Source organism: Podarcis tiliguerta (genome assembly GCF_965153285.1).
Source record: "Podarcis tiliguerta genome assembly, chromosome: 13".
Lineage (NCBI taxonomy): Eukaryota > Metazoa > Chordata > Lepidosauria > Squamata > Lacertidae > Podarcis > Podarcis tiliguerta.
Genome location: NC_139546.1, coordinates 3,817,326 through 3,844,997, shown reverse-complemented (window position 1 = coordinate 3,844,997; position 27,672 = coordinate 3,817,326). Strand labels below are relative to the sequence as shown.

Sequence of the window (27,672 nt, the reverse complement as noted above, 5' to 3'; positions counted from 1 at the left end):
TGTGTCGTCTGATATGTTCACCCACAACTTAACATTTATTTATTTATTACTACTACTCTCTCAAAGGTAGCTCTTACCCCTTGTCTCACACGGAAAGGGGTGGCTTCTCACAGCTCTCACCTGGGAGCTTCCCTGTCTTCTCCCAGTCTCCCACCTCAGGAGGTCTTCACTTCCCTGCCCCTCTTCTCAGGATCTTCCACCCAAGCACCACCTTCAGGTGCACCACCCTGTTCTTGCTTACACACCAGAAAAGCGCTTCACTCTCTCTCTTTCTCTGCCTGCAGGAGGAAGAAATTGGCACAGGTGTCACTGCTGCCGGATTAGTTTGACACACTGCCTGATAGTTGATGGGGTACTTTTAGCATTAGACTATCGCGATGCAATGCTGGTTCAGACAAACCCATATTCTGATTGTGATGCTATACAGCAGTGAAAGTGACTGAAAAGGGACATTTTTGTAAACAGGCTGCTTAAACGCAGCAGGCACAACTCCTCTGGCGCATCCTGCAAGCTTTGACTCATTTTTAGAGTAATAAAAAGGTAAAGGGACCCCTGACCATTAGGTCCAGTCGTGACCGACTCTGGGGTTGCTGCGCTCATCTCACTTTATTGGCCGAGAGAGTCGGCGCACAGCTTCCGGGTCATGTGGCCAGCATGACTAAGCCGCTTCTGGCAAACCAGAGCAGCGCACGGAAACGCCGATTACCTTCCCGCCAGAGTGGTACCTATTTATCTACTTGCACTTTGACGTGCTTTCGAACTGCTAGGATGGCAGGAGCAGGGACCGAGCAACGGGTGCTCACCCTGTCGTGGGGATTCGAACCGCCGACCTTCTGATCGGCAAGTCCTAGGCTCTGTGGTTTAACCCACAGCACCACCTGCACCCCTTTTATAGTAATACTCCTGTGTTAAAAGTGAAGTGAAGCCATCTCCAGTTTAAATTGCAATGGTAAATGCAAAATCTAAGACTGGTTAAGGGCTAAGAAAAATCTGGTATATCCCAAACTGTCAATCATATTATTAGCATTATATTATTAGCAGTCTTGTGCATGTCACTTGCGATGTCACTACAGTCCGATGTAAATGACATTCAGGCCCACTGACTCCAGTATCTGGGACAAGGAAGAGGTTTGAGGCATTTTTTTTTAGTAATGTCCCAGTCTTTGCTTGGGTTAAGAATAGAAGCAAGGCTCAACTTTCATTTCATAGCATCCTGAGATTCCTTTTTATTTTTTCTTGGGTTTGCAGCCCTTTGCACAAACAGGTGATATCCCCCCCACCAAGGTTAGTTATTAGAAGTACTGAGTAATCCGAATATTCTTGGGAAGGTCCAGTGTGACAGAACTGTGGAAAGTTACTCGCATATAAACAATTTTAGCACTGCACAAAATAAGTCCAATTGTGAGGTGCTCCCCATAGCACATTTCAAAAGGAAAGTGGGCTGCACATTTTTAAATACTTTTGGCAATCATGTTTTGATTTTAAATATGTGTATTTCTATATAAGCTTTCTAATTCTTAAGGTAAAGGTAAAGGTACCCCTGCCCGTACGGGCCAGTCTTGACAGACTCTAGGGTTGTGCGCCCATCTCACTCAAGAGGCCAGGGGCCAGCGCTGTCCGAAGACACTTCCGGGTCACGTGGCCAGCGTGACATCGCTGCTCTGGCGAGCCAGAGCCGCACACGGAAATGCCGTTTACCTTCCCGCTAGTAAGCGGTCCCTATTTATCTACTTGCACCCAGGGGTGCTTTCGAACTGCTAGGTTGGCAGGCGCTGGGACCGAACAGCGGGAGCGCACCCCGCCGTGGGGATTCGAACCGCCGATCTTTCGATCGGCAAGCCCTAGGCGCTGAGGCTTTAACCCACAGCGCCACCCGCGTCCCTTTATTCTAATTCTTAATTCACTTTAAATAAATGAATTAATAATGAGAAAGCTTATATCAACACACATTCTGCTGGTCGGGTGTGGTGGAATCAGTAGAAACAACTATTTCTCATATCCTGGTCAAAAATCATGCATTCTTATGGATGCACAAAAATAATGTGTGTGTTATGGACATTAAACTGTTGAACTGGTGGTCTAAAAAACACAAACTATTCTTATGCTTCTCCCACTCCTCTGGCAGGACTTATGATTGCAGAAAAAAACTAAGTCAGTAAAATTAAAAAAAAATAAATGAAAGCCCACATGCTGCATATATATCCTCTATACTGAATAGTAAGGTTATCGAGAGGCCGGCTTTTCAATGCAACGATTTATTTCTCAAGATACGCAAACCAAGTTCCTGCTAAATTTTCAGTGTTCTAAGCTTGCTCCCAGGTTTTAAACCACAGCAGATCTAAGAGATAAAAAAAACCACATCATAATTCAGCAAAATTCAATACAAATAGGGCCTCTGGGGGAAAAGTTAATTCAATTTAATCATTTTAATTTACACTGGATATGTAGAAGAGCATTTCTTTCAACCCTACAGGTTAACACATTCACAAAACAGAAGCATTGCTGTTAGAGGAACAGAAAACTTCTGAAGCACTCTATTATCTGAAATAGAAATAAAAACAAGGCACTCTCCATTAACAGCTGTAATATTCCTGATTTTAGTATATGAAACAAGGCATGTTCACACTGAGAAGTTTCTAAGAAAAGGAGTAGCAGAACTGGCTTTGCATTTCGTTTCGTTTTTCACTCTTGAGATTTGTCAGTGACTATCCTGTATGAACAAACTGATCAACTTAAAAAAGTAATTATCCATACGTAACAAAGATGATGTCCCCCCCCCAAAAAAAATCTATGAAACTGAAACACAGTGATCACAGGAAATTTAACCGTGGGAATATTTATTATGCCATGGATGAGTTATCATCACTGTCTCTGAGCCCCGGAAATTTGGACATCTCAGAAATTAACTGAATGGAGAAGAGATTCTGAGAAGTGTTTTGAACTAATTCTGTACCACAAACTTTCAAAAATGTTTGCATTTTATTTGAATATTGAAAATATATTAACTAAAAAAATTCTTACAACTACAAAAGCATATTCTTTCTAATAAACTTTGTTTGCCTATTATTATAAAAAAACCAACAACCCTTCATATGCCATTTACTGCCAAGTGAGAACTGTGGTTTGTGTGTCTCCAGAAAGAGAATGAAAGTGAAAAATTAAATTACTGTCAGAGGTTCTTATTACCTCTAGTGAGTTATATATTTTGCGCATGTGGCAAACATATTAGCATGCCTTTTAAATTCTCTTCTGATTAGGTGCATGAATTCAAAATCAAAATACGATTGCTTTACAGTTCAACAAGTAAAATTTACCTGCAATAAAAAGCTGTTTCCTCCGATATTTAATCATGCTATTCTGTTTGCCCATGAAGTCAATACTAAAAAAGCAGTAATTTTTAAAATATCTGAAGGAAAACTGAAAATATAACTTATAATATAACTTTCCCTGTTGATACCATTACCAATCTTGAGAATAATAATATGTTTTTCCCCCAAAAGCACACCCAAATATAAAGATAAAATACCAGCCTTTTAAAAAGTGAGATAATAACTTGGTATCTAGGTTGTCCAATGCATCTATTAGGCAGTTAATTTGGCATCTGTTTGATTGTATAATTTAATTTCTATACAGTTTTTTTAAAAAATACAAAATTACTGTAGACCGTTAACAAAAAAAAGATACTGGGGCATGAAACTGACATTCAAAATGTTTTCTTTTCTTCTTCTTTTTAGCAAAATTACCAATCTTAACTTAATACAGTGCATATAATCTTTTTTTTTTTGTAAAGAACTAAAATATTTAAATATCATTTATGTTACCAAACATGAGCAAAACTTTTAATATCAAAGTGCTAAATTGTACTGCCTTAAAAGTCACTGCAAATAAAACAGTAAGATAAAGTTTACTTGTGGAAGGATGGATTTTATATACAGCTGGTTAATAGAAATGCGCACATATATGTGTGTGTGTGTGAACTACCCACACTCAACTGAATCAGTGTGAACGCACTATTTCGTTGATCTGTGTAACGCGGCTCCCAGGAGCGGGCAGTCATTGCAATAAATACAGGCGAAGTTTTACAATATATTATGCATGCAAATATTTATACAAATAAAGACACTATGCAACAAATAGTTTCATATTAATATAGCATCAACAGTATAAACATACAAAATAGGGAGTACATACACGGAATGTTTAAAATGCAGCCCACTAAAACCTTTCTAGCATTTACATTCAGACTATTTTTTACAAGACTTGTTCTTCCAAACCGTCTTGTATCCTTACTAATCAATTTGCTAAATTCAGTTCTAAGCTGTAACTATGCATGGTGCTGACCCTTTCGGTTGCTATGCATCGTGACTTACTTCATAAGAATGTGGCCTCATCGCAAATTGCTCCTTCCAGCCTTTCCTCTCCACTCCACCCCCCCCCCACCCCATATTGGCATGTTAGTAAGTCATGTTACATGGATCTAAAGTTTCGGAAACTTTATCATGGAAGTTAGTGCATGTAAAAACTATGCCCCCCCCACACTCTTGCTATTTCCATTTACTTTTTATATTAAAATAAATTATAATTAACAAACAAGACTTTAAAAATTGCACTTGACCATGGGAGTTAACAGCCGTTGTCATTTTGCTATATCAGATTGATACGAAACATGAATCAACATTAGAAAAAAAGAGAGAGGATTTTTCATTTGTGCCAGGTTAATGTGCCCTTGGTACAGGAAGTATGCTAAAGGTATAAACTATAAAAGACATACTACCTGCATGAACAATTTGCCATTGTTACTGTTTTCAAACACTACTATTTTCAAACACACAGCATCTACAATTTTCTGCTCACCACTTAAGATGAGGTGCTATGCAATAGATTTTTTTCCTGCTGGGGTAGCATCGTTCAAAAGTGCCATATTAGTGATTAAAAAACAAAAACTGCACTCAACGCTCCCTCTCTCCAGTTTCCTAGCTCCAGACCTGTAGGTACATTTTAGGCAGCTTGCAAGGAAATTCGTTAGGCGAAGTCCAACGCTCAGGGCTGGAATTGCTTTTTCCGCCGGTTAAATGAGAGCAGCATTGTTAGCATTAAGTTTTCAGTCTTTTTTTTTTTTTTTTTTGCCTGCTCTGGTAGACAGTTGCCCTTCACGAGGGTAATTTGAACCTCAGAATGGTAAGGTATCCAGAAACAGTTTGTCAATAATGGAAGGAGGCGGCACCAAATCTTCCAATTTCAGGTAAAAGATCCGCTGCAGTCCGAGGGTGCAGAGGGAGCGCAAGTCAGCAAGGACCCCAAGCACTTTGGACTCCACAGGCTCAAAAAGTTGTCCTTTGCTTTGGCAGCTGAAGGCCAAGTGATCTTTAAAGCTGCTCATGATCTTGTTGCATAGCTCATGCACTTTCTTTGGTTCTTTTAAGCCATGTCGTTCTGCAAAGCAACAGGAGAGAACCCATGTTTTATGATCAATTTGTCAGCTCCTCTTATTTACACTAAAAGGCTGCTCATTACTAACCACATGACATAGTAACTACAGCACTGAGATGTGAATGTCAGGGTGAGGTGTGGCACTTAGAGACATGCGCTAGTTTGGTTTTAAAACACCACTAATGTCTTTAAAAAATGCCTTCTCCAGTTAAGAGACCAAAATGTCACCTGCGGCCACAGGTGAAGAGAAAGGGATCTAGATGATGTACACATAATTTTAGTGCCATAGTTTCATTGGAGGTTTCGATGGCAGAACTGTCACAGAAGGTGTTTTGGAGAACTCCCAGCTTCCCTACCAGTTGTGAATACTCTATAACTATGGCAACCATTATTTATTCAGTGAATTCAAGTGGAGATCAATATCCACTGTGAGCTCCATCAGTGCTAGGCCTGGAATTCCATCAGGAATTCAGACACTCTTCTAAGAAATGAAAAGCACCTCAACCAAGCTTTGCTATTTTGATTATCTTCTACTTTTCGCAGCTTATTTACCTGTAAAAAAGGCTGGAGAGAAAGCAATCTCCAAGCCAGGTATTTCAGGGCTGGGGAAAAATGATTTTATTGCGTTGTGTAAAGTGCTATACAGTGGTACCTCGGGTTACATACGCTTCAGGTTACATACGCTTCAGGTTACACACTCCACTAACCTAGAAATAGCGCTTCAGGTTAAGAACTTTGCTTCAGGATAAGAACAGAAATCGGGCTCCGGCTGCGCGGCGGCAGCAGGAGGCCCCATTAGCTAAAGTGGTGCTTCAGGTTAAGAACAGTTTCAGGTTAAGTACGGACCTCCAGAACGAATTAAGTACTTAACCCGAGCTATTAGAAAACCCTGAATCTTAAGAAAAGCTTTCACTATTCTCCACCTTCCACCAAACTTGTGACAAACGGTAGGTGGTAACAGATATGGAAAACATAAGAAGGTCCTTCTAGGCCTTTATAAGGTTATAAGGAGAAGCTTCCAGGAAGCCCACCAACGGGAGATGTAGCCCTGCTTGACTGTTGCTTTCTCTCCCCTGCTAACTGGTACTCCATATTGCCTTGGAAGAGAAAGTTACCACGTTTTCTTTTACAGGGACAGTAAGCCAGTGGCCCATGAGGCTGGAGGTGACCTGCCAAGAAGTGCTTGTCTGAGAGAGAGTTCTGAGAAGCTGCATGTCTGATGAAGTGTGTGTGCTGCATGTAAAGTGCATGTGCGCGTCTGCAATGGCCACCCCCACTGCTGGCATAGAAGGGTGGCTGGCAGGCCATGTGGCCTAGCCCTCGGGCCAGAAAAGGACAGCCTCCCTTGCCCTGGGAGTCATTCCCGGGGGGAACTTCAATCCTGTTGGTTCTCCTGGACGCCTCTGCAGCTTTTCATACCACAGTAAAGGTAAAGGGACCCCTGACCATTAGTTCCAGTCGTGGCTGACTCTGGGGTTGCGGCACTCATCTTGCTTTACTGGCCGAGGGAGCCGGTGTACAGCTTCCGGGTCATGTGGCCAGCATGACTAAGCCGCTTCTGGTGAACCAGAGCAGCGCATGGAAATGCCATTTACCTTCCCGCTGGAGTGGTACCTATTTATCTACTTGCACTGTGACGTGCTTTCAAACTGCTAGGTTGGCAGGAGCAGGGACTGAACAACGGGAGCTCACCCCGTTGCGGGGATTCGAACCACCGACCTTCTGACCGGCAAGTCCTAGGCTCTGTGGTTTAACCCACAGCGCCACCCTCTTCATACCACAGTATTCTTCTGCAAATGGTTTTGGGAACCTGGGGGCTTTGCTTGTTCCTGGAGAGTAAGACTTAGAAGCTGGACCCTTGTTCTATATGAAGCCGCAGACAAAATCTCACTTAGAGATTTGGGCAGTGAAGGCATCAAGATTCTGATGTTAGGATTGCTTCCATGCAGCCCCAAGGAGACAGTGGAAAGCATGGGTCTCTGCTTCAACTGTTGCAAGGGATATAGCAGGCTGAAGCTTTATCCATACAAGGTGGACCTGGTAGTGGGCTCATGGTCTGATTTGGGTTAGGAGTTTTGAACTAAAGAGTCTCCCCGAAAGAGGAGTGGCTCACCCACAAGCCATGCGCCACGGGAAATGGCCTCCCAGCGCCTGCTGAGCAATAAAACTCTTCTGCAGGGAGTGTTGCTGTGTTACGCATTTCTTGCCTGTTGCGCAATTCCAAATGAAAGTGGCAGGATTTGGCCCAAGATCAGTAGAGCTGAAATCCAGGACTTATTCCAACGTATCATTGATTTCACAGGAATTTAGGCAGACTAACTTTGATCAGGACTGAACACAAATCACATTCTTAGCAAGAAAGCCCTTTCTCCAATGAAATATTTACTGCAGCCTATGATTTGCCCCTGACTGAACACAAAGAAGTATCAGTTAACGAATAAATAATGCCAGAAATGGGAAACTTACAGGACTGAGAACGTGTAATGCAATTTTTCGGCAAGTGAAATATCACAGAGAAAATGATCTCATGGAAAACATAGCAGTAAGGGCTTTATGAACTGGAATAATTCACTATTGCAACTCTTGTCAGTCTAGCCTTTGCAAGCATTTAAGATTGACATGGGACGCTGGTGGCGCTGTGGGTTAATCCACAGAGCCTAGGACTTGCCGATCAGAAGGTCGGCGGTTCGAATCCCCGCGATGGGGTGAGCTCCCATTGCTTGGTCCCAGCTCCTGCCCACCTAGCACTTCGAAAGCATGTCAAAGTGCAAGTAGATAAATAGGTACTGCTCTGGCGGGAAGGTAAACGGCGTTTCTGTGCACTGCTCTGGTTCGCCAGAAGCGGCTTAGTCATACTGGCCACATGACCTGGAAACTGTACGCCGGCTCCCTCAGCCAATAAAGAAAGATGAGCGCCACAACCCCAGAGTCGGCCATGACTGGACCTAAAGGTCAGGGGTCCCTTTACCTTTTTAAGAATGACATATCTTTTTAGAATATTGTAAAAGTGGATGGGCACTTACTGAAACACCTTATTATCTCTAAAAAATATTTGCAGAGATTTTTTTTTTAACTCAAGAGATTTTTTAAAATTGAAAATGCTCTTACCTGTCATCATACTTAGAGCTGATAAGCATGCTAAGGCTGGGATGTCAAGGTTGAGGCTCTGTAAATTTAAGGAAAAGTCTTTAATTGAGTCGAGCCACTCCCCAAATCCACGAAGGCACTGAAGTCTATGAAGCACAAGTCCATTGCAGAAAACAAATTTATCTTCAGCAGTGTCAGATCTTGAATGTAAAAAGACACACATTATGAACGTTGTTAGAGTGGTATGTGCCATTGTTAACAGCAACTCATTTGCACACTAGTACATGTTTACTTGGAAAGAAGTCTGAATAAAATGGATTGGCAAGACTAAATCTTTGGGGCAGGTCTACAAAAACAACCGATCACATAGTAATCTCATTTCAGCTGAGTTGCAAATCCCTGAAAAAAGATGCAAGAACCCTTCTCATTTTGCGTATGTAGGGAGAAGGGTTTGTTTGTGTTTTAATGGGAGTCCTTCAGTCATGCTTGCAGTAAATGTCTATGGGACACTTCTATCATGTTTGCGCTGAACTTTCCTTTACCCACCTTTGCACAATCAAAGCAACTTTTACAAAGTCATGCCAAGAAAAAAAAAACCACACGCAGAGAAGGGATCAAGAATTCCAATTATCCTGGGGAATCTTTTCTTGACTCATAATTTACTTGGCACGCGAATTAAGCCCTTGACCAAGTAAACAAGTCTGACTGACACATGTCAGCCGAGAGATCCTGCCTGTCCCAAAGACAGAGCTCAACTTGCACAGCTATTATAGTTTTAGAAACAACAGAGTTAATGACGTCACAGTTATATTTTAAAATACTAATAAGTCATGACTTCTTGACAAAATGAACCTCAGATTTACCTGATGGACATTCTCAATACAAAGAGCTCCAAAAACGCTGATTCTATGAGTAGAGTTTGATCTTCCTTTGGGAGGTCTGTAAATCCTGGGATTTTTTCTGCCCAGACCCTGGATATGTCAATGGAGGCAGTGAGAAGATTATAGAATTGTTGCACATGTTCTGCATCTGTACCTGTAGAAGTCTGCTCAGTGGAACAGTACTAGAATGAAAATTATTTTTGAAAAGAGAAAAGGGGAAATAGGTTTTTGAGAAATATCACAGTATTCTTCTTAACCTCTTTTCTGCCAAGCAAAAGCAGATTTTATACAAATTGTCAGGTGTGCTTTGTTTTTATATGTGTAGCTCTGAATGCTTATTCTACACAGACACAGTAAATATGACAATTCATAAGCACCTCAACTCCTAAACCATGCCTCTGGGCTTCCTGACTCTTACATGAGAGTTGTATCAATCAAAAGCATCCTTTAATTAGCCCGCTTTGCTGCCATTACAGTCTCTCTGAAACTAAAACGGTTATAAGAGCTGGCGTGGACTTTATGTATTATTTACTTATATATTTGTACCTCGCCCTTTAGCCGAAAAGGCTCCTGGAGCTGTTGCGGCAGTTCTTGCCCTCCTGCTCATAATCTAAGAAGAGACAACGTGTAAGGAAAAGGGAGTGGGAGGGAGAAGGAGAAAGCAAACTCTAGTTCTTAAAAGTAGAGATTTGGAAAGGCAAGGGAGATCTGGGTTTAACACCCCTGCTTGCCCATAAAGCGTACTGGTTGACTCTGGACTATTGGCTCAAACTAATCTACCCCACAGAAGGACTGGTAGTATAGTACTCCAAAAAACTAATCTAGAACATGATTTTTTTCCATCAAACACTTGACAGGGCTGGCCCCAATACATTTTGGCACCTGAGATAAACCACAGAATGGCACTCTCCTCACCCGGGAAGAAAAGGGGAGTGAAGATCTTCATCAAGATTGGAGGTTTGGCCTCCAAGGAGCACACTGCAGCTGCTGTGGCGCTGTAGTGGGTGATCTGGTCTTTGGAGACCAGATCTGCCGCCCCTGTGGATCCTGCCATCTGAGGCAGTCGCCTCACCTTGCCTCGTGGGCAGTCTGGCCCTGCATTCGCATCGCTCAGAAGGGCCACCAAACATGCTCTTTTATAACAATGTGAAAGTGATGTTTGAGCAAATGCGTACTAATGCTAAAACGTTGAGGTGGAAATGCACATTGTGCGTTACCTGGGTTTTGCTTTGCCTAAAACCCCATCTCAAGTTCTCATCTCTAAATTTGTAGGATCAATTATTTTGTGGGTTGTGGGAATGTTTTCCTGATCCCAAGGGGAGCTAGGAGCCCAGGAACGTCACGGAAAGCCACAGGAGAGCCACCCCAACTTAGAAGGATGATGTCACTATTCCCTACATCCCATTTCCTTCAATTGCTTGCAGATCAGTTCCCATCACCTTCCACTATCTCCCAATTCTTCATCTCTGCCTTTTAAAAGCATGTTCTACTACAGCTACAGGATATACAACTGTGAGGCCAAGCTATACTGCGCACCGACAGAGTTGCCAGACAAGTTCATCTAAAGTGAAATTCAGGGGGAAATCTGGAGAAACCTTTGTACGAATGTCAAGGGAAGTTAAAAGAAAACTGGAATGACCTGGAACATTTTTGAAGGACAGGGCTGCACAACTAATTACTGCCATATTGAGGGGCAAAGGCCCACTTCAGATTCCCCCTTGACAATATATTTTTGTCTGAAAGTTTAAAAAACAACTTTTCGCTAGCTTTTCACAAATAATATTTCTTGACAAACATGTTAGCATTCCCATTTGATAGATCTACAAACAGGGGCTTGAATACTTAATCAGAGGTGGGGAGCCTGAAGCCCTCCAGAAACCACTGCAACTCCCACAATCCCTGACCAATGACCACCATGGCTGGTGCTGATGGGAGTTGGAGTTCTGCTGGACAAGTTGGTTAAGTGGCCTTCATATTCACATTCCCCATCCATTTTAGGACTCCATGGTTAAGCAGGGAATATATAAACGACCTGTAAGTTTGTATGCCAGGATGACAGCTGGATATGTATTCTAATTAGCGAGTGTAAAAAAAATTAAATGGCTGGGGAGGGGGGTACTACAAAAGAAATGTACTGAACTGTATGCATCCTCTTGTGTCTCCAAGAGGGTTGCCAGGTTATCCCCCAACCATGATGCCTTTTTTTATTTTTTAAAAAACATGCTGGCTATATTTGTTACTAGATGTTGTCCCTCTTTGTACTGAATTTTACTAGCCTGTGACCATAATAAATTGCTTGCCTAAAACAATATATTTTCTAAGCAGATAAAAGTGATACTTGCACAGCTTCTTTGCAGGTTGAACTTGAAACCTAAATGCGCATGCGCAGTGGCACGAGATTAGTGCTGCTGTTACTCTCTTGCCGCATCCTTCCCAGGTCCCATAGCTCCTTTTCGCCTTTCTGCTGCAATTTGCAGAACCTCAGTCCCTGCCCCCTACAGCAGATGGGGGGGGGGGGGCGAAGAGGGTGACTAATGAGATCTGGGAAGCAAGGGGTGGGTGGCAAGAACTCAAATGCATTAATGGTAAAAGGTGTGATCTCTGGTGTGCAAGTTGCAACCTGGCAGCCCTGCTAATATCTTTTGTCCTCCCTAACCAGTAAAAATAGTGCCACTAGAAAGAAAGAGGCACAACTGAATTCTTGTGAACTAAAGGCAATTTAATGTGGAAACGCAGCAAAGGGGTTTTTTTTTTTTGTTCTAAGCACCAGGATGCTTAGTCTTCCTAAAGAGTATTACCAGCCAAGAGGCTTAACAGTGCAGATCCCCAAAGATTCTGGGGGTTCGGAGGCCCATCCGGCTCCTGCTATCTACCATGGTGTAAGCCCCTAGGCTGAATGCACCAACCACTACAGTAAACGGCAGGTGGTGCTCGGAAACTTTAGTGGAGATTGTGTATTGATTGAGAGTATATCTGGTGTACCGGGATGCGGGTGGCGCTGTGGGTAAAACCTCAGCGCCTAGGACTTCCCGATCGCATGGTCGGCGGTTTGAATCCCCGCGGCGGGGTGCGCTCCCGTCGTTCGGTCCCAGCACCTGCCAACCTAGCAGTTCAAAAGCACCCTTAAGTGCAAGTAGATAAATAGGTACCGCTTTATAGACTGGCCTGTACGGGCAGGGGTACCTTTACCTTTATATCTGGTGTAGAAATGTGTTGCAGAAATTTTATTAATTGTATATATAAGGAAGGAGCGTTAAAAGGTTGCCAACTGTTTATCAGAGAGAGAGAAACTGATGAAAATAAAAAACCCAAATGTGACCCAAGCTAGCATATTGTCTATTAAGTATGTCACCAATGTAAACATCAGAAAGGTAAATGTAAAACTTCTGAATTTAGTTCCTACTAAATTGGGAGGGTTGTGCCTGTCTCATCTGTCACACTACTAATGAAACTTATTTGATATCCTTAGTAATCCTAAAGTATATTTTAAGTTTGTTGTTTTAAAAGGAAGGAAGGAATTTACTCCCAAAAGGCTGAGTTATGTGAATCATATTTTGTGGTCCTTGGTCACAAGCCTTCCCTCCAGTTCCAGGTCAGTGTAATGCAGTTTGCTGAACACTGTCCTGTGACTGTTGCGGTAAAGGGCAGTATAAAAATACCTAACTAAACAAACCTCCAGCTGGGACTCACTTTTGGTTTTCAAGCCTGACTGTGGGGGTATCTATTGCCCAGGGGGCATTTACAGGATAGAATGATCAAGTTGAGAAGGAGCTCAGTCTTTCCCTCCTGCCGATGGTCCCCTGCAAATGCTGTCATTTTGACTCTAGTGTTATGAAGGTAACACAAGGTTTGAAACCCTGGGCTTAGCGCTAGGCAAACACTCGTTGTTAATTTATGATCTCCCAGAGTCACTGCATGGGGCAGAATTCTCACTGAACTCAACAAGAGTTTTGTCTGAATAAAAAAATGGTTTAGGGATAGATTCTCGCTGCCTTGACACAGCTCATGTCTGAAATGGAGTTGGAACAGTGTAAAAACAGGTGGGAGACCCGAATGAGGCCTGATGCCCTTGAAAGGGTTTCCTCCTAGTGACTGCTTTTTGAAAGCCGGTTTCTAAATATACTGTTGCTATGGGTTGGGTAAGCTAATACCAGCCCCTAAAACATTAGCAGCAAGTCAAAATAAATTCAAGCATAACTGTATAGCATCTAAGGATCATCAATTCAAGTTATCTAGGATGACTCTGGCTCAAAATACTGGCTGGTCATGAAACTACTGTTGTGTGTCCACGTTGATTCTGCAAAGTATTTAATAAAGATGAACCAGCCCTATGTAAGGCATGTGGAAAAACTGGGCAAACATATTTAGCCAATAGTTAAGACTAATCAATAGTTAATATTAAACGAATTTTACTTAACAAAATTTTGCTAAGCTGTGCTGACTGCTCAAAGTTTATGTACCCAGGTAAATCTAAAATGCTGATCAGCAATATGATTTTGGAACAAAATACTGCCAATTAAAACATAATCAGCATGTTTCCACAGGCTTTTCAACAAGAGTTGCATTGTGCAATAGGACTCATGAAATCCAACTGAAATCTTTAGTGCTCACTCTCAAACTACTTCTGTGTAAACAGATGCTCCACCAAAAAAAATCTCATGCATTAGAACTACACAAAAGCAGCGGATACTAACCATCATGAGTAAAATACAAAAATATTTTATTCTCCAATCCCCAAAAGTTACTTGGAAGTAGGCCCCACTGATTAAGTTAATTGGGAAACATGTTTAGGTTCTGGGTCCCGATCTCCACCCCCAAGGCAGCTTTAACTATTATTTGTGTACATAACCAACTTTAATGCTCCAGATTGCAAACCATCCCAAATGAAACACACCAAATGAAAGCATAAAATTATGATAAGATTTATGACTAGGGATTTGTCAAGCGGGGGGCTATCTTTTCATTTCGAGGTGAAGGCTTCAGAAACAAAGCACATTCCTGAGGTCAGAGCCTCGCTTTCACTTAAGATACAGGAAGCCCACAACTTACACAGGGGTTAAATTCTGGGCGTGGTGCCTAAAGCCAAAATCACATACAGTCAAAACACATTGGATGTGGGTGCAATTGCCAAAGTCTTTTCACCTGGGGGCCACTTGCCCCCTTTCTAATTTTATTTTTATTTTTATTCTTATTAATTAATTTTTTAAAAATTTGGCCAAGTGCATAAAGCTGAATGCGCACAAGTTAAATGTGCCTAAGTTGTGGGCTTACTGTATATGGAAATTTTGAAATGGTGGAAGACTGGGTCCAAAAGTGCTGGCTGTTGTACATGAGAAACCACGGAAAAATTCCAGTCTTTCTTACTCCTTGGTTCTAACCGCAGTTACTAATTGGATTTAAGGGGACTTACTTCCAAGTAAAGATGCAAATGACTGGACTGAAAGACACTTATGATTCACAAATCATTTAAATTCCATGGGGTTCCTTTTGTTACTTTGTCTACTCTCTGTATTACAGAATCATGCATGAAGCCCTGACCAATTTCAGGAATAAAATGAAACCATTCTGCAGCATTGCTGCAACTACAGACAACTTCTGGCAAAATGCTGTACAGTCACAAAGCACCCATTACTGCGGCAAGAAACCACCCACTTGTTCTACCTGCATCCAGTATTTGCCGGTATTTCATAGATTAAAACACAACAGTTGCTAAAGACTCCTCTGTATCAGCTGGCAAAATATATTTGCTAAAAGCCATTGGTCATCAAAAAAGCTAATTCTATATAGAAAAGCACAAAACCTACTCTGGAATAATCAAGCTCTCTGGGTGCGGAATCGGATAACGCTTGCACAAGAGCATTCATCATACTGACTGGAGGAGAAGGTGGCGAGGGCTGAGGAAGCTCTGGCTGCAAAGGGCTCTTTGGTTTGGAAGGCAGTCGGCCTCTTCTCCCTTTCAAACTGTCGGTACGGACAACTGATCAAGGAGGAGAGAAAACAAAAAACACACACCGTCAGTCTTCCGGGTCAAATTCCAACAAGATACACGTGAACATTACACGGTCAGCTTTTTGCCTAATTAATACGAGGGAAATCAAAACAGACAAGAAAGCTGTCTATCAATCTCCCTTCCTTAAACATGCAGTTTTCAGTTCACAGCAGTTACACGAACGGATATTATGTAAAACAACAACAACAACACTTATTGTACCAATAGTCAGTATTCACTAGAGCACTATCCTGTCTATTCTGTAACATTTGTAGGGGACGGAGATTACAGGCATTTTATGAGTCTTGCATGATTTAAATTTGTACATGCTTGATTGTCATTAATAAACCACAGCCCTACCAAAAACAAATACCTTTACATTTGTAATTAGCATTAAAGATACAAGAGATAGGCACATATAAAAATGAAATATAATATTGACAAATACATCTTAACTGACTGAAAACATGAACTAGATGGCAATTCTCTTCTCCTGAAGTATTTACCTCAGTCTGTATTAATGATTTTAGATAAAGCAAGACTGTCAACAATTAAACAGTTTTACAGAGCTATTTTTGATACGTCTACTTAGAAGTTAGTCCCATTGATTTCAATGAGACTTGCTCCCAGTTAAGTGTGCACAGGGCTGCAGCCACCCACTTCCTGAGTAAATGCCACTGAACCCAATTGGGCTTACTTCTGAGAAGACAGAGCACTGCATATTAAGCTTCTTTATTTTACTCCTTTCCCCCAAGGAGCCTGACATGCTATACATGATTCTCCTCCATTTTATCCTCACAGCAACCCTGAAAAGTAGGCTATGGCGAGAGATTGTGACTGGCCAAGATCGGGGATCTTAATGATTGGATAGGGAACTACCAGGCCCTAGTCTGACACTCGAGCCAGTGGCTCTGACAAATTATTTGCTTTTCAACTGATTGAATAATACACACAAAATTCAACCCTCAGTATAATTATTTTAGATACCGATGGGAGTTAAAAATAGCTTCCACGCATAAGTGGAGGAAAGCCAAATATTAAATTGCCGCTGCCTTTGGTGGGAACACATGAAAGGGCTTTTTCTGTGGTGGTGCCCTGTCTGTGGAACTCCCTGCCCCAAAGGGTTCGGTTATTCTGCCTCTTTATTTGTGGTTCTGCTGACAAACTGGTAACTTTTTTTAAAAAAAGCTTTTGATTCTGTGGATATATTGCCTGTCAGCAACTGTGTCCGTGGCCTTAAAGTTAGCCATGACTAACTTATAAGTCAGTCTACTGATTTCACTGGGTCTTCTTGGAGTATGACTTAAGCACCCTTCGTGCTTCTGCTGCCGTTTTTTAGTTTTGCTCATTTGTATTTTGTTGTTGCATTTAAGTCTGAAGGTGCTCTCAGCAATTCCTTTGTGTAGGGGATGTAGTTTATTTTCTAATCAACAAAACAAATAACATATTTTCTTGGAAATGTCCTTTTACAGGAAAACACCAAAACTAAACATAGCATTTAAAAAAAACAAAACCCAAATCACATTGATTAAAATGTGACCTCACCATTTCAAATTAGCCCCAACATCAATCTATTAAAACTTCTACTGATAAATCTCTATATTTAATGGATAAAAAGCCTTGCAGCCCTGAAACACTATTCTCAATTATGATAGCAAAAAGGATATTATCTGCTTGCTTCGTGTCTATAAAGTACCTAATAATTTTGAGAAAAGGAAAGTGGCAGTATTTACATGAATTTTATGAGAGTGCAAAGCAATAAGCCCCATTCAGCATAGCAGGGCTTTTTTCTAACTAGGCTATGTATAGGACTGGGCTATTCAAATAGAGGGAGACAAGACTCAATGAATCAAAAACTATGTAAAACAGCAAGGAGAGCAGACTAAGAAATTGGTGTGGAAAACCTTCCTTTTAAAAGTTCTACTTTCCTGCTCCCATATCTAAAGAACCTCTGAACAATCCATGTTATTTGGAATAAGAGCCCTAAAACATCTGTTGTAAAGTCATTGTTACGCAACGTGTAAGAACAAGGACATTCACTGTTATTTCTAAAAATCACAATTCCTTTAGGGTCCCTCCTTTTGCACTCAAGCCGTTTTGTAGTCTGATGTGCAGGCTAATAACAGCAAACTCTTACCTTCTTTTACCATGCCGACACTGAGACACTTCTGAAATCGGCAGTATTGACATCTGTTTCGACGGCGCTTATCCACCGGGCAATTTTTATTAGCCAGGCAAACATATTTTGCATTTTTCTGAACTGTCCTCTAGGAAGATACAATGCAAGAAAGAGTGAGCCGGGACCTGACAAGTTGCATTTTAATTACAGTGTGAAAAGTGACAGTGCAATTCACATAATTAAATAAAATTAATTTCCTAACACACTAGCCTCCAGGAAAAACAATTTTATTAGTGTTAGCTACTGACAATGAAAATCGACGGTGGCTCAGAAGCCAGGATCAGGAGACAGCCAACTCCTAAATGATAAAATCATATCTGAAATTACCAGGTCATCGCATCATACCTTTGGGGAATGTATTATCTGGGCTTTTAATATCCCTCTGAGAACAATTTTTACTTGGTTCATTCCCTTGATTATTACTGACCTTATTAAAATAGAATCAAAATTACCTGAAGATTGAGCTCTCTTGCTATCAAGATAACTGGTTTAGATTTATCTCACTACTTCAATTATTAGATATCAAAATAACTGGTTTAATTCATCACTGCCATAAACAAAGAATATATAAAACACAAAAAGAAGCAAACGTACAATATATAAATCTGTAAGTTAAATTACACAAGTATTACCATGGGCTCACAACAAAATTTTAAAAATAGGGGGCGTGATTCAACCAAAGTTAGGTACTTTTCAGTCAAATTTATTTCAATGGAAGCGTTAAGCTGAAATCCTTTTCTCAAATATATGGGTTTTTTTAAGGAGTTAACTGTCTATGGTTAAATAATGTTTGCATGGAATTATTTTACTATTTTTTCATTTTTTTATTTCTTGCCTGCCCTTCACTCTAAGATACCAGGGTGGGTTGCAGCATTAAAATACAATATGATTTTTTTTAAAAGCAACTTTCAGCCATAAAAGCAAGGTGGGTAATAAAAAACACACAAACCTCAAGTATTAAGATTAAACTTGGGTTTTGTTAAATGTGAGGAAAACAGATACTGTAATGTATTCAGACACCTAAAGTAAACTTCAAAATGAAAGGGGTATTTATTTCCTTCTAATAATATTACTTACTACTTTAACCAAGAGCTGAAAAACAGTGAAGGCTGCAATCCTGTCTGGAAGGAAGCCCCACTAAATGCGATAGCACTGACGTCTGAATAAACATATAAAGGATTGCTATGTGCTTGTCTTTATATAACAGCACATTTTTAAAACCTAGTAGGTGACTTTGCTATACTATAACTTGCACATTATATACTGGGTGTGGGAAATTCTTGCTATAAAGGGACCAAGTTTCAACCGTCTAAGGGAAGATTTCTGTGGTTGAGTGCAGGCCAAAATTAGGGCTTTAACAGCAAAAGCCTGATAAATATGCTGCAAATATATTATCACTAAGTAGTGACCATAATATAAAACATGTTTCCAACAAAGGCAATAGGAAAGCAATTGATCCCTTCAGTTGATACAGGCTCTAGGCAGTTTGGAGCTCAAGGCATGGCCAGTTTCTTTTGGGCATGTCCTACTGAAATGAGCAGGAAATTACACCCGCCTCTTCCTCTCAATGGACATGCAGAAGAGGACTCTCTGGCAACATGTGTGCCTTGACCCCAAGGAAAAACAGGGCAGGCTGACGTTTCAGTATCAAGAGCTAAAGCAACCTTGTACATCCTCAAATACACAACATAGTCTGAAAAACAAGTCAGCCAACATATTTAGGGAAACATGATATGTGAAACAACTGTGTATAGCACACACAATTTGTTTCATATATATCACATTCATTTAACGTTTCGGGAGCACATCTCTTCTCCGTCCTATTAGAAAATACAGGTCTGTGTTTTCACCCTGAAACTGAGCCTGAGAGAGGTGGAGTGTTCTCAGCTTAAAGGCCACCTGTCTTAGTGAATTTGAAGAGGAAACTCTTAGATGTATTTGCCTGTTTCCCTACACTGAGGTACAATCCTTTACCCGTTCACCTCACATGCTGAACATGATTTGCAGAACAAGTCAACCAACATACTTCATTATACACGAAACAAAGGTGGTGTATAATAAAATATATAAAATGTATATAATAAACATATAGATATATATTTGTATAATGCATTTATGTGAGAGAGTGTATTTTCAATATATATCTGAAATATATATTTCAGATATATTGTCCTAGAAATCACCTGGGACTTAATTTCAAGTCAAGAATAGGATTGCACAGTGAAGGTATTAGGTGCATTCTCTGTGGTTAGCTAGGCTGCTCCATAGGTCACTTTCAGCAGGGCACTGGTGTTAACCTTTAGAGCCCTGAGCAGTTTGGGACCCAAGGACCTTAAGGACTGCCTAATTCCACGTGTTGTTTCTCCGTCATGCTCCAACTACCACCTGAGGCCTTGCTTCAGATCTCTCCGCACTGGGAGAAAAGACTGGTGTCAGTGAGCTTTCTCTGCTGTTGTGGAAAGTTTTTAGTATGTAACGCTGTACTGTTTTTAACACTTGATTGGGAGCCACCCAGAGTGGCTGGGGAAACTCAGCCAGATGGGCGGGGTATAAATAAATAAATTATTATTATTATTATTATTATTATTATTATTATTATTATTTCCATACTGCTGGGTGAGATTCGGCGGCCCTGTCATTATACCGCTTTAGGTGGTTGGCGAAAAGGCCCCTGGCTTTACAATTAAATAATTTGCTGGCTTAGTTTTGTATTTATTCAATGGCTGTTTTGGAATCATCAAATGCGCTTTTAGTTTTCTGATATTTTGATTCTGTGGTTGACTTTAATTTGGGGATTATTTGAATCTTACTTTCATATTGTTCCATTACTGATTTGTTAGCTATCTTGCATTTTCCCAGAAAAATCAGGTAGGGCAGTTTTAAAAAAATAAATAAATGAACAATGTAAAAGCTTCAGAGCAGACACAATATTCAGCGAAAACTGGTTGCAACCAAGGCCCATGGAAAGCAACCAAACTTGCTCCATTGAAATGTGCAGCTTTTAATCCACATCCACTTAGAAGTACCATTGTTTTCAATGGGGCCTCCTCACAGATAAGGCTGCAATCCTAAACACACGTAGCAATCCTTAAACCCTCCTTAACACAATGGGGCTTAATTTTACCTAAACACATACACACAGATCCTGGTTTCCAAACACAATGAGTTCTCAGGAAATTGCTAGGCGAAAATCTGCATAACGAGTCATGACTTCGAATGCATTCCTGACCACAGAATTTTGACTCCAAAATGAGGAAAAGACCTGGGAAACCCCTCTAAATCCTTGCAAGGAAGAGGGGAAAAGTTTTCTTAGTTGTCAAATCTCTCCCCCTCCTACAACCAGGGTTTCTGGAGAAATGGGTGCTGCAACCCAGAAAAACACAAAAAGGAGACTTGTTTAAGGCTGCTTATCTGTTTACAGCACCACACACAGGTCTGACTCTTTGAATATCAGAACCTGCATTATGTATAGCAAGGTTTGGGTACTAAATCCTCGTGCTCAGATAAGTGAATTTTTGCACAACGAGCATTGGGATGGCAGGCCCTGCCAGTGGCGTAGCATGGGTTGTCAGCACCCGGGGCAAGGCAAGTAATTTGCGCCCCCCCCCCCCGCTGCACTGTCCCTCCCCCAGATAGTCCCTCGCTCTCTTTCCGCACCGCACCGCACGCCTGGCACCCTCCCCTCCACAGTGGGCGGCGACCCGGCGGCTCGGATCGGATTCGCACAGCCAGCACTGCAGTGAGAGAGAGTGAGTGAGCCAGGTAGGGGCAGAGAGCTGCGAGTGCGAGCGCCCCCCTGATGTTGCACCCAGTGTGGCCGGCCCCCCCTGCACCCCCATGCTACGCCACTGCGGAGGGCTCACGCTGGCGGTTCTTACCTTGAAGAAGCCTTTGCAGCCCTCGCATGTCCGCACGCCATAGTGCTGGCAGGCAGCATTGTCCCCGCACACGGCGCAAGTGCCCTCCCCTGACGAAGAACTTCTGCTGGGTGGGGAGGGAAGACCACTGCTGCTACCGCTGCTCTCCCCCAGAAGACTGGAAGCGGCTGCATTGAGACCCAGCGGCGAGAAGGCTAAGGCGGCTGCTCTCTTGGACAACGGGAGCCCGTATGGGTGGTTTTCCATGGCGGCTTGGCCAGCGGGGGGTCTATCCGATCCCATGGGCAGGCTCAAGGCAGTGGCGTCGTAGCACATGTGGGCGCCGGCAGGTGGCGTGTGGGGCGGCGAATGCTTGAAGTGGAAGAGTGGGAAGCGGCCAGGCCCCGTTTTCATCGGGGCAGCGCTCATCAGGTGGCCAGGGGCCATGCAGGTCTGTGCTGGCGGAAGAGGGGGTGGCGGCGGCTCGTCCCAGGGGGCCTGGTGCGGGGGGAACCCGGGGGTGGTGGGCGTGGAAGGCGGGGACTGCTTGAAGTACATGGAGGTGTTCACAGCCAGGCCTTCATCAGCAGAGGGAGGCAAGGAAGGGTGGTAGCCATGCATCCGACTGTCTTCCATCTTGACGAGGGGCCTCTGGCTTGCGGAAGAGGAAGGCGAAGAGGACTGCATTTGGTATAAGCAGGAGGGCTTGAGCTCATAATTCCCAGCATAGCCCTCCATAAAAGTGCTGAAGCTGGGCAGAGAGGTGGTGGCAGTGGCACTGATCTCAGCCCCGCTCATCTCCATGGTCAGCTTGGTGTAGTCCGGGTTCATGATCTCGGGGTTGTATTCCGAGCCATAGGTGAAGGTCTGAGCTGCATAACTTGAGCCAGGGGGCGAAGGGCTGTACTGGGCCTGCACGCAGGGCATATCTGCAAGGGCAAAGAGGAAAGGGTCCATTAGCAATGGCGGAACTCCCAAGTTTTCTCATCAGTACTTGTTCCTTGTGTTACTTTATTGCAAGTCCAACTAAAACACATTTTCTGCCTTGGAGATGCTTCGAAATGCGACAAAATAAAACAAATTTTCTACTTGGAAAATACTTCTGTGCGGGGGGGGGGGGGCACGAAAAAGAGACATGCATATGACTAGTGTGCAATCTCTCAGTTCAGTTTCAGGCAATGAAAGATACACAAGTCTAATGGGACTTACTCCAAAGTAACTGGATATAGCATTGCAGCCTGAAAGGTTTCCCACATAAGGAGTTCCTCACATTTGTGGCAGCCCCTCGAATGAACGTGGGAATTGCACATCCCATAATGTGCAAAAGTTAACACTGGCTTTCAGTCAGCTGGATCAAGTGAGCAGAGTTACTCAGAGTTTTCCAATGATATAACGACACAATTCAGCTCCCCAGCCTGCTTAAATTTCAGTTATTTTAAATATATCAATCAAGAAGCAAAAGAAGAACTAATAGGCTCCGAACAATTAGGTCCTAAAACCCAAGCTGGGAGGGGGCAGGGGGGAAATCAAAATATCAAGACAGAAAGAGAGAAAAATGAAAATGTTTGTCAGTGGTATAGAAAGGAAGAACATATACTAGAGATAAATGGTTATTGCTGTTGGATCTGCATATTGATATTTTTATAATTTGAAGCTTGTTATTGTGAAGGTAAATCAAACGAGCTTTAACACCAGCAACAAGGCTATGATAGCACTGTAAATGCCCATACAAGAATCTGAATAAAATATAATAAATATACCATTTTATTTCCTGTTATTTTCATTGATACTTTAATGAAACAAACTGTGAAAAAGATTAAACACATGCAATAAAACATTAAATCATCAAGTTTTAGTATCAGTTTTTGAGGACTAAAAGAGACCTTTTGGTAAAAGGGAAGAACATACTGTATGTTGCATATTTATTATGCATGACAGGAGACTTAGGCTTCTTGTTTATTTCAAAATAAATGTAAAGGAACCAAACAAATCCACAATTCTCATAATGGCCTCCCCCATTTAAATAGCAGCTCCTCTTTCTTAATTTGTAAAACAACTTCTTGCTTTCATTTCAATTTTTCCATTAAAATCCATAAATAAATTTACAATGTAAGTAGCTGGAATCCTACAAAACATACCAGGCTCTGCTGAGCTTTGCAAATGTTCTGGCAGTTTTACTGTTGCCCCACTATAAGGAAAGTTGCCCTATAAACAGTTATTTAAGATTTAATATTCATGTTTATAGTAAAATATGTTTTGCAGATTTTAACTACTGGGATTTGCAAAGAAAGAGAACTCTGGCTGCAACCCTAAACACTTACTAAGGGAGTAAGCGCCACTGCAAAAAAAGCGAGGCTTAACTTCCAATAAAAGATGCACCCAGCAGCGTTCTACCTTCTTTCTGACTGAAAACTACTCCAAAGAAAACTCTCGACTTTAAATTGTGTGCTGCGCATCTAATTTTTCTTTACAGCATGTAGTAGAGGAGGCTCAGAGACCTCTCTCCAAGTTTCCTTTCTTTTCTTTTGGAAAACGCCCTCTTTCACCTCCAGACCAAGACAGCACCCAGACGAGAAGCCCCTCAGCAACATCCATTCCTGGGGCAGGAAAGCCCCCTTCGCCCCGCGGCGCTTTCCCGAAGGAAGCAAAGGTCGCCGCTTGCCATTTGGGCGCGCGGAGGAGCCGCGCTGGAGAGGGGAATCGGGCTCCCGGGGAGGCCCCGGCCGGGCTGGGCGCCGTTACCTGGACGGTGACTTGCTGGCCGAATGGTGCGGACAGCAGCGGGCTGGGGGGCTGGCGGGGGCGGCGCTGGCTCGTCGGCGTCGGGCTGGCGGGGGCTCCCCGGAGAGGGCTCTTCCGACCTGGACTCTGCAAGACGGAGACAAGGGAGTCGGCGGGGGCAGCGGGCAGGATCCCGGGGCCGGAGGAAGGGGTCTGGGGAGAGGCGGACGCCTGCCGTCCAGGCAAGTCCGGAGAGCCCTCGAGGGGGACATCCAGTCCGCAGCATCGGCCACCCCCGTCTCTACCCGATGCGCTTTTATTCAGGCGAAATGCCAGCTCGAAACCTGCCGCGAGGCTCCCCTGATCTTGCAGCCCAGGCTGCTCTGGACGCAGCCACACCCGACCCAATTTCTGGCCTCGGGTGTCGGAAAGTCCAGGGTCCAAGTGCGCCCCGGCATGGGGAGGGGGCGTGTGTCCAGACAGGGGGCTTCCCAAAGCAAAGCGCCCCCGGAGCGCCACCTCCCACCCCCCGCCGCTGGGCGAAGGCGAGAGGGGCGCCACCTTTGCTCGCCTTCGTCTCCTCGAGGAGGGGCGCCCTTCTAGGGCGGCATGGTGCCCTCGGGGATGCCCATGCGCGGGCACTAAGCGGCCTCCCTGCTGTGGCCGGAGAAGGTCCATTCTGCCCCAACCACCCCGTCGAGGGGGCGGAGGGCTCTCTTCCCCAGAAGAGCCGCGTTTGGCTCCCCTTTCCCCTTCCGCTGGGTGCGCAGGAACCAACTTTCAACCAAGTTAAAACTGAGCTTCGCGCAGCCGGGCACACAGCTCTTCCTGCTCGCGCCCGGAGGAGTCACATCGGACCCCCTGAACCGCCCCCGGCCGCCTTGGGGTGGGAGCAGCCGGGCCAAGGCCGGTCCGATCCCAGAACCAGAAGCTCCCCCCGACCCAGGGGCAGCTTCGCTTCCACCTTCTCAGCACCGAAACGCATTAGGGGACCCACCCAGCTCCTTGGCTCAGGCTGCCCACCCATCAGCTGAAGACCAGGGCTGGAGGGGCCGGCTGGGCTGCCCCGGCTCGACATCTCTCCCCCTTGCTGGTCTCAAAGTCCCGGGCCCCCTGGAGACTCCCAAGCCCGCGGCGCCCCTACTCTCCTCCCAAGGACGCGAAGTACTGGCGCCCCCAAGCACCCTGGACCATCGCGCCCTCAGCCGTCGCCCCCAGCCCGCCCTCCGGCTCCTAAGTGGGCAAGGGACGGGCTGGCACCCTTGGCAAGCTGGACAGGCGAGGGGGGCTGCCACCCCCTCCCCTCTTAGCCAGAAGTATGGCCAGGGAGAAGGATGGGCCGGCAAGGAGAAAGCAAACTTCGCAAGGAGGAAGCGAAGAAAACCCCGGGAGTTTGCTGAGCCCCCGCCCTCCGGAGGACCACCAAATGACTGTCCGACGGGGTCTCAAAGGATTTGAACACGGCAGGAGAACCAGGAGCCGGTCCGTCAAGAGCGCTAAATCCAAGTCGCGCCTTTCTAAAAGCGAAGCGACGCCAGTCCCACCTGTGGAAACCCTTCCTCCGTAGTCCCCGATGGGGGGCTGCTGGCGAGTCCTCTGCCGGGACACTCCTCCCAAAAAACCACCATCCTCCTTACTTTCAAGTTAGAAAAGCCCCTTCTTCGCTCGGCATCCGCCTCCTGCCCCCGAGCAGCCTCCATCCCGCCTCGCCCCGCTCTTCCCAGAAGGGGCTGGGCATCGCCGCACCCCGGACGAGGGGGCGCTCCGCAGGGGCTCAGAGGCCGGGCGAAGACACCCGCCTCCGCCCCAGGGCAGGTCTGCCTCGCCCCCAGAGAGCCCGGGTCGACGCCTGCCGCCTGCCTCGCCGCAGCGCGGGATCCGCCCAACAACCTGCTTCCGATGGACCGTGCCGAGCAAGGGGCACGTGCAGGATGCCTGGTCCGGACCAGGCTGCCCTCGAGGGCAGATCTCGACCCGGGGTGAGAAAGGGTCTCTCCGCTTCCCTTCAGGAGCTGGCCTGCTTCCCCACCATCGCAGAGCCCCCGCCAAACCGGCCGGGTTCCAAGGCGGGACCCGCGGAGCCGAGCCGAGAAGGGAGCGACCCACTTCCTCGCCGGCCGAAAAGTGCCGCCGCTCCCCGCGCGCAACTCCAGCCTGCCTCCTTCGGCGCCCCGACCAGGCGCCCCTCCCCGCGCCCCGCGAAGCCCACCCCGGAGGACCCCGCGCGCCTCCCGCCCGCCCCCCGCCGGGAAGCTCCGCTGCCCCGGACCAGGACAGGTCGCCGCCCTCCGGCCCGCCCGCGCCCCCCGCGCGCCATCCCCATGACAACGCCAAGCGCCGCCGGCCGGAGCGCCCAGCAGCCGGCGGCGGGAGCGGCGGGCGAAGCCGGAGCCGCCGCTTTCCCGGGCGCCGGCGGAGCGAGAAGCCAAGCCCCCAAACTTCTGGCAAGTGCCCGGTCTGGCCGGGGCGCCGCGCCTCGCCTACGTACTGGGGCGCTGTGGCGGTTCCGTCTTTACATGCAGTTTGTCCCGCGCCTGGTTCCCCGAGAAGCCGCAGCAGGTGGGCGCTGTGGTGAGGCGCGGCGGCGGCGGCGGGCGGGCAGGGAGCCGGCGGCGGCTGGGGCGAAGCGGCAGTCCGGGGGGGATGCGCCGCCCCGAGGCATGGGGCGCGGGCGCGGCGGCGGCGGAGCGAGGCGCCTCGGGCTCGGAAAGGCCGCCGGGGCGAGCCGCTCCCAGCCCGTCCGCGTCGGTCGGCGGCGAAGGCGGCTCCGGCTCCGGCTCGGGCTCCGCAGCGCGCGCGCCACCTCTCCCTCTCGCCGCTCTCCCTGCGCGCCGCGCGTCATTTATGCGAGAGGAGCCCTAGCGGCCTCTTCATACAGCGGCTGGAATGCGAGACGTCAATCGTGACGCCATGGGAGCCTGACGCGCCTGACCCCCGCCCCCCGCCCCCCCCCCGCGCGGCGTGGGGACGCGCACACACGTGTGCGGGCGACCCGGCTCTCGGGCCGGAGGAGCCCCGAGGAGGAGAGAGGCTCGGGGCCAAGCCGGAACCGTCTTCGCGGGGCAACGGCGCTCAGGGGGTCCGAGGACGTGGAAAACAGTGGCTGGCTGGAAGTGCCAGCACGAGATCAGCTTCTGTATGTACACACAGAGACGCACCACCGAGATCTGTGGCTCCGAAATATTATACATACAGATTTTTTAATATGGTGTGTATGTTTGTGTCATATTTGAGAGGGCCACACCGTACTCAAAGGAATTGCATTGCAATTCAAATATGTGTGCGCGCCTTGTGGTTGGGGGGTGGGGCTTACCTAAGTCCCCCAATATTTTATATCCCCTGACGTGTGTATATGTGTATATTTTGCACGGGGGGAAGCGCTCGTTATTGCACTTCCAAGTGTAATAATAATAATAAATTTTATTGTTTGTACCTGCCCATCTGACATCAACAAAATATTAAAAACACCATAAGGCTGCCTTCTTCTAAAAGTTGTGTAGGCATTTAGCTCTTTGACATCTGACGGGA

General features: G+C 45.3%; 1 protein-coding gene across 5 annotated transcripts; it reads right to left on the bottom strand.

The window, feature by feature from the left end:
* Positions 1–2,239: 2,239 nt before the first annotated feature.
* On the bottom strand, positions 2,240–27,034 carry NR4A3 (nuclear receptor subfamily 4 group A member 3; the record flags this gene model as incomplete). 5 transcript variants are annotated; one of them, XM_083409062.1, is made up of 8 exons in its annotated part: positions 2,240–5,433; positions 8,539–8,717; positions 9,381–9,580; positions 15,203–15,375; positions 17,525–17,654; positions 21,445–22,352; positions 24,166–24,291; positions 26,633–27,034. In XM_083409062.1, 6 exons carry the CDS (start codon positions 22,348–22,350, stop codon positions 5,171–5,173), a joined length of 1,851 nt encoding a protein of 616 aa, XP_083265188.1. In that variant the 3' UTR covers positions 2,240–5,170. The 5 variants fall into 5 exon arrangements, with proteins under 5 accessions (XP_083265188.1, XP_083265189.1, XP_083265187.1 ...); XM_083409064.1 differs by having other exon boundaries at positions 2,402–5,433; positions 8,539–8,596; positions 26,633–26,955; XM_083409063.1 differs by lacking the exon at positions 24,166–24,291 and having other exon boundaries at positions 26,633–26,973.
* Positions 27,035–27,672: the final 638 nt, after the last annotated feature.